At 52.0% G+C, this 7500-nt stretch overlaps 1 protein-coding gene across 1 annotated transcript in view; it reads left to right on the top strand.

The window, feature by feature from the left end:
* The window catches only part of LOC134468772 (collagen, type I, alpha 1a-like), an 18967-nt gene that overhangs the window by 422 nt on the left and 11045 nt on the right, over positions 1-7500 (top strand). Inside the window, exons 2-4 of the mRNA XM_063222643.1 lie at positions 3451-4180; positions 4355-4809; positions 5146-6036. Of these exons, the coding sequence (XP_063078713.1) occupies positions 3468-4180; positions 4355-4809; positions 5146-6036 (2059 nt within the window). The 5' untranslated portion in view covers positions 3451-3467. The remainder of the gene's footprint in view (positions 1-3450; positions 4181-4354; positions 4810-5145; positions 6037-7500) is intronic.

The raw sequence follows: 7500 nt of genomic DNA, 5'->3' as shown, positions 1-7500 counted from the left end.
CGGTCCTGCGTCCGTGCCTCTCAGCGCCACTGACAGCCCCTGGGCGACACCGAGTTTCAATATACTTTTCTAATAGTCGAATGTGTTGTAAATAATGAACACGTCATGTACATACAGCATGCGAGACATGGGAGATGGAAACGTCGTCATAACAACAAGCGATGATTCACGTGATGGGTCGTTTCTCAGTCATAGCGTTATGTGCGCATGTAGGGATTTTGATATGTAGCTCAACTCCCAACCTGCCTTACATCGCCAGGGTGTCTGGGCTTCATTGGCAGCCAGACCGAAGGCAAGGCTATTTTTAGGGGCCAGGAAGCGGAGAGCACTGCGGTGGGCTGTGTCAGGTGTCGACTGGGAGTATGTGGGGGAGAGAGAGAGAGAGAGAGAGAGAGAGAGAGAGAGAGAGAGAGAGAGAGATGGGGGAGTGAGAGGAGAAGCCAAAGTCTTTGTGCAGGAAATTTATTTTGATATTGCAGCAAAGTGTAATCTTTTGAAATACATGGTCATTGTCAACATGTCCAAGTTGTAAATGACTGATGATGACTAACTGTCATCAGGGCCAATGACTTCTTTGACTGGGCCAAATCCAAAATCATCTGAAAGGGCCCTCTCTCTTCTCAATTTTGGCCCTACGGATCCCCTCTTTCCCTGGGCCCGAGACAACTAACTCTTTGTCCCCTCTGTCGGTGGGCCTGACAGTAATAAAAGACAGAAATCCATTTGCGATTAATATGTTTACTAACTATTGACAGTTCACTTAACGAAGATGTGTAACCAAGTTGTCACATGCATGCCAAAGGATAAGCCAAGGCCTTCTAGCCAGAACTCAGTAGGCCAATGTCTGTCCCTGCCAAGAATAAATGGGGAGCCCAGAGACAAATAAGCTGTCCTGAGCCAAAAACACATACCGGTAGGTTACATTTCTTAAAACTGTCAGTTGAGTTTCTGCATAAAATCTTCAGAGTGAATTTAATCTTCTAATAGTTTGGCTTTGAGAAGTGGGTTGGCCATCTTGGCTCTGGAACACTCTGGAATTGTCATGCTCTGTATCGCACACTGTAATAGAATATTCATGCTCTGCAGTGCACACAATAATGGAGTTTTCATGCTCTAAAATTCACTCTAGAATTTTTCATGCTCTGGGAAACACACATCCACTGACCTAAATGTAGGGGACGCGCCGGGGTTCTTTAGAACTCTGTTCAATGGTTTTGAAGCATCTGTTAATGATCTGTGAGAGTACTTCCGCCCCAAATTTTCACAAGCGCTGATCGTCCGACAACCCCCCGCTCATTGTGCTCGACTGTCAATCAAAATAATTCTAAAGCTAATCCAACTGTATCTAACTAATCAACCCCACTAACAATGCTCATTGGCCATTTTATAAAAAAAGCCCAAGTGGGAGACTCCAACTCCTATTGTCATTGTGACACAGCACTCCACAGCACACAAGTGAACACTGCACACGGCACACAACGAAATTGCATTTATGCCTCACCCTAGCGACGGGACAGTACCATGCTCAGGGTACCTCAGTCATGGAGGAGGATGCGGAGAGCACTCGTTAATTACCTTCCCCACCAACCTGGTGGGTCAGGAGTCGAACCAGCAACCTTTGGACTAACCGCCCTAACCGCTTACCTATGACTGCCCCATTTAAACAACTTAGCTCTCTACAATTAAGGGTCAGCCTGAAGTACAACTTGCTAGCACTGGATAGAAGCCCCTTTTGCCCTTCAGAACTGCCTGCAATAATACTCTGGTTGGCTCTATTGTTGCAACAGTGCTCAATTGGTACTATGGGACCTAAAGTGTGCCAAGAAAATATCCCCGGCAGCATCACACCACCAGCCTGGGCTGCGTTTCCCAAAAACCCCTAAGTAGTACTTAAGTATGAGGGGCCACCTAGGCAATATATTAGAAATAGGTCTCACATCATTAGTAAAAGTCTATACATACAGTATTTTACCTTGCGAATGCTCTTAGCGCAACCATTTTATTTGCATGTGCAAGAAAAAAATATTGTACGTAGGCCTATAAAATGATTGTATGCATAAACTTTTAGTGATGTGGTATATTGCCTAGGGGCCCCCTCATACTTAAGTACTACTTAAGCTTAAGTACTATAGTACTTAAGGGTTTTTGGGAAATGCAGCCCTGATTAGTTGACACAAGGAAAGAGGATCCATGTTTTCCTGTTGTTGACACCACATTCTGACCCTACCATGTGTGAGTTGCCGCAGAAATTGAGACTCATCAAATCAGGCAACTTTTTTCCAATCCTCTACTGTCCAATTTTGGTAAACCTGTGCAAACTGTAGCCTCAGTGTTCTGTTTTTAGTTGACAAGAATGGCATCCGAGGTCCTCTCCTGCCCTGTCGGTCTCAAGTTTTGACGTGCTTTGCAGTGAGAAATGCTCTTTTGCAGGCCTTGATTGTTGAGAGTGGTTATGGGAGTTACTGTTGAGTTACTGCCTTTCTATCAGCTCGATCCAGTCTGGCCATTCCCCTCTGACCTCTGGCATCAACAAGGCATTTTCTATTGTTTCTTTTTCAGACCATTCTCTGTAAACCCTAGAGATGCTTGTGTGAGCATATCCCACTAGATCAGCAGTTTCTGAAATACCCAGACCAGCCTGTCACGCACCATCAGGCTCTGCTGCTCGGTTTTGACTGCAGAAGATTGTGTTGACCATGTCTACATGCATAAAAGCATTGAGTTGCTGCCATATGATTGGCTGATTAGACACTTGTGTCAAGGAGCAGTTGGCTTAGTTGGCTCAGTTGGCCTAATAAAGGGGTCAGTGAGTGTATATCAAAGTTTTAAGTTAAAGAAAATGATTGATATTTCATTGAAAAAATGTGGTATTAGCAAAACTGCCACATGTCAATACTTAACCAAAAACTACTACTACAGAATCATTTTGGAGTCGTTTTTTTTCTGTTTGGAGCACAGTTATTGTTTTTGCTTTGCGGGGTGGTACACAGCATACATGTTGTCAGTTTTGCTGGAGAGGCAACTGAGAATGGGAACACATGGTACTCTGTTAAGCTCTGAGTAAATGAGGGCAAAGTTGCCTGTTAACAAATCAGGACAAACATGTGACAAATCAAGACAAACACATGACAAATCAATTTAATCCAGGAAAGCATCTGGACATAATTTGCTCAATTTTCTCTCACAGGCGCTCCCTTTCCCCTTCTACCCCCTTAATCCCCCCCCCCCTCTCCCTCCCTCTCCCTCTCTCTCTCTCTCTCTCTCTCTCTCTCTCTCTCTCTCTCTCTCTCTCTCTGCCAAATGGTCCTTCTGGCGCTTTGGAGGGGAGCCCCCCACCCCCCCTCCTCTCCATTAGTCCTCAACTGTCTAGTCCCAGCCAAATGCCAACCACCCCCCACCCTCCACCCCAACTCATTTTAACACCTCCCTGTTTTTTTATTTCTTTTTCAGTGCACTCCAAATCCAACATGGCGGGGCTGTGCGCTTCCGTCCCCCTACCCCTCCTGCTCCACCTGTCCCTGCTCTCAGCCGCAACCTTGCAGCCCGCTCAGGCAGCTCCTCTGGCGCCCCAGTCCGCAGCCGAGGGGTCCTTCCAGTCTGCAGCCGAGGGGTCCTTCCAGTCTGCAGCCGAGGGGTCCTTCCAGTCGGAAGCAGGGGGGTCCTTCTCGCTGGAGGCGCTAGGCTGTGACGCGCTACACGCCGCGGACGGGCGAGCGGTGGCTAGAGTAGAGGTGGGACGTCGGCTCCGGGCGTCAGCGGGCGAGGAAGAGGAGTGCCCGTCCATGCCAAGGCTCACTGCACCTACGCCCACCGGCATCACCGTAGGGCACGATGTGGCAAGGCTGACAGTGCCCACTGGCACCACAGTGGAACATGACATGGCAAAGCTCACCGTGCCCACCGTTGCCGAAGGGGAACACGACGAGGAAAACGCTGGCCAGGGAGGAGAGAGAGTGGGAGACGGAGGAGCGGGAGTGGGAGAGAGAGGAGGGGACAGAGGAAGGAGAGAGGGACTCTCTGTTGCTGGAGGGCCTGGAGCAGGGCATGGAGAGAGTAGTGCACACACAACAGGAGCCAGCAGCCATGTGGTGGGGGAGAGGCAAGGAGGCGCCAGAGATGTGGGCAGACTGGGCACCGGGCACATGGACAGGGAGGAGGAGCATGACGAAAGCGTGAAGGGGCATGAGGGGGAGGGGGACAGGGAGGGGGAGCAGAGGGTGCAGGAGAGGAGAAGGCTGCGGAGAGGCCTGGGGGAGATGGAGCAACGCCTCATGGGCTTAACCACAACCACCTCCACCCTGACCACCACCACCACCACCATCCTCACAACCACCACCTCCCTCACCACCACCAGCACCTCCCCATCCGGGGGTGCTACCACAGCAGGAGGTTACACTGCTTCAACAGCCAGGGCGGCAGGCTACATCACCACCCCAGCCGGAGGCGACACCCCCTCCCCGATTGGGGATGCTACCACCTCCATCACCACCCCAGCCGGAGGTGACTCCACCTCCCCCATTGACGATGCTGCCACAGCAGGAGGCTACACCACCTCCATCTCCACCGCCACCACATCCTCAGTAGACATTGCCCCTGCAGGGGGATTGGCAGACAAACAAGCCAGAAGTGCAGTGGCACCATTACCACTGCTCATCCACTCTGTGCCCATTCTCACTCCAGACCAGCAGGAGGCAGCAGAGGAGCAGGCCAGAGGCGCAGCGGTAGCGTTACCACTGCTCATCCACTCTGTGCCCATTCTCAACCCAGAACAGCAGGGGGTGCAGCAGCAGAGTTCGGACGGGGAACGAGGTGTAGCAGCAGAGCCAGGGGACGCGGTGGCGGGAGGAGGAGAAGAAGAAGAAGAAGAAGAAGAAGAAGAAGAAGAAGAAGAAGAAGAAGAAGAAGAAGAAGAAGAAGAAGAAGAAGAAGAAGAAGAGGGGGAAGAAGAGGGGGGCAGAGTGGGCCAGGAAGAGAGAGAAGAGAAGAAAGAGACAAAACCGGAGGAAGAGAAGGGAGAGAAGAAAGAAGAGGAAGAAGAGCGGAGCAGGGTGGTGGAGGAAGAGAAAGAAAAGGAGCAGGAGAGTGTCGCGGAGGAGGAGGAGGGGGAGCTGGTAGCAGCGTCTGTGCCAGTGCCGGTTTCCACAGCAACAGACACCGGACAAAGGGGAGGTGGCATAGCGGATGGGGAGAGAGGAGGGGGCATCTCTGTTGCCGTGGCTACAGCAGTGCCACCACCCTCCGTCGGCCCGGGCAGCACAGATGGAGGAGGGGGTGGCACACAGATGTCACCACGGAGGGGGGCTGACCCCGCACAGGCCAGGGGTCGCGACGAGGAGGAGGGGGCACAGGGGCCACTCAGGAGCTCCACAAGCAGCCCAGACACGCCTGGGGGGGTCACGCCAGGGGGGCCACAAGGAGACGCAGAGAGGCAGGGGGAGGGTGGGCAGGAGAACAGCGCCAAGCATGGGGAGGACGGCGGCCAGAAAGGGGATGGGCACGAAAAAAGAAGGGGGGGTGGGTTGGGGAGGGGAGGGGAGGATGAGGGTGGGAACAGGGACTGGCAAGGAGGGGCTGGTGGGCATGAGAAATGGGGCGAGCAGGGGGAGGAGCAGGGGTGGCAGGTGGAGTTGGCAGCGAGTAGCCTTCCTTCTCCATCCGACCAGGACTCCGAGGCGGCAGAGCATGAGGAGAGGGATGGGGATCGGGAAGGAGATACAGCGGAACCTCCACAGCGTCTGTCGGCAGGCAGCACCCCCTCAGATCTCCTCTCCTCAGCACCTGACAGCACCTCCTCAGATCTCCTCTCCTCTCTACCTGACTCCAGGCTCTCTGCTCTCCACTCCTCACCAGGAGACAGCATCCCGACTGTTCTCTACTCCTCGCTACCTGCCAGCGATCTCCTTCCCACAGCGACGCCCACATCAGTAAGCGGGCCAGGAGCCACCTCCTCCCAGGAGGGGGCGCCAGTGTTCACGCTGGCACCAGACCCTCCGCAACCAGACGCCACCTGGAGCGACGCCATCAGCCTGCAGGGAGGTGAGGGGGTCTGTCTGGCTTACTATCTGGAGCAGGGTGTCTGGGGGGTATTCCAAGAACATAGTTAAGTAATGATGAACCTGGCTATGTTAACCTGTGTTAATCTGCGGTACACCTGCTAATAGATAGCCCACATGTACCATGTAGTAAAGAAAATGAGGATTCCAGGCCCTTCTATTAGATGACTTACTACTACCTCAAGGTTAACATAAACCCTTTTACTGCAGATGCAATCTGCAGGCCCAGTCACTCTTTGCTGAAAAGACTTAACCATATCATAACAACATAGATATTACATTACTGGGAACCTTAACTCATTACAATTTGGGAACCTTAGGTTGTAAAAGATGCTCTGTGCAAAAGGGGTTAACCTAGTTTGTAGTAGTAGTAGTAGTAGTAGTATTAGTGTGTGTATGTGTGTGTGTGTGTGTGTGTGTGTGTGTGTGTGTGTGTGTGTGTGTGTGTGTGTGTGTGTGTTAGAGTGTTCCTCTACAGATCTGCAGTGGAGCCTACAGTTGCTACAGGTGCATAGGTCCTGTTTATGTTTATGTTGTACAATTTTGCCATTTTCCTTGTTTGTTCCGCTGTTCTTGGCAAAAGTAAAGTGGCAGAAATGTTGCTTTACTGACAGGTTAGGGCTAGGCATGCTTTTGGTCAGGGCGCAGCAGAGCATGTTCGTGTTTAGAAACTAGTAACAGAAATTCACAGACACGGTAGGAAAATTGCACTAACCTGTTCACATTACAAAAGTGCTTTCCGCGGGGCGCTGTGGCGCAGCGCGCTAAGCCCCCCACGTTTGGGCTTGCATGCCCACCCACGGGGACCCCGGTTCGAGTCCGGCCGGGGTCATTTCCCGATCCTCCCCGATCTCTCTGTCCCATTCGCTTCCTGTCACCAACTTCGACTGTCCTGTCAAATAAAGGCTGAGTTGCGGAGCACGACTTTTCTTGCAAAGGCAGCAACTTGCAAACGTCAACGCAGAATGCCCTGGCGTGAAATAGCTACGCCTTTGCATGATGCCAGTCTGGACAGACACACAGGTAAACAGACACAGACAGGTGGCGATGGGAACATATCTCTCGAGGCGACAGACAGGTGGCAATGCGTTAGTCTTCGGTGTTGCTGCCATAGGCATCGTGTTGCCGTAGCAATCATGCTGTGACGAACCGTGACTCCCAGCATGCCCTGCTGCTGTGAGTCAGTAGCGCCGCCGCAGGAACACAGGACAGCCATCGTCACGGGAACACATTGCAGCCTAATTAGCTTCTATTTCAGACGCCGCAGATCGAGATGATGAGGGGATCAGAGTTTGTGCGAGAAAGAGAGCTTGTGTGTGTGAGAGAGAGAGCATGTGTGTGTGTGGGTGTGTGTGTGTGTGTGTGTGTGTGTGTGTGTGTGTGTGTGTGTGTGGGTGAGAGAAGTGGATGATGAGGATCAAAGCGTATGTGAGTGTGTTAGTGTGTG

Source organism: Engraulis encrasicolus, chromosome 18, assembly GCF_034702125.1.
Source record: "Engraulis encrasicolus isolate BLACKSEA-1 chromosome 18, IST_EnEncr_1.0, whole genome shotgun sequence".
Classification (NCBI taxonomy): domain Eukaryota; kingdom Metazoa; phylum Chordata; class Actinopteri; order Clupeiformes; family Engraulidae; genus Engraulis; species Engraulis encrasicolus.
Note: the sequence above shows the minus strand (reverse complement) of the source record. Positions and strands in the feature narration are given on the sequence as shown.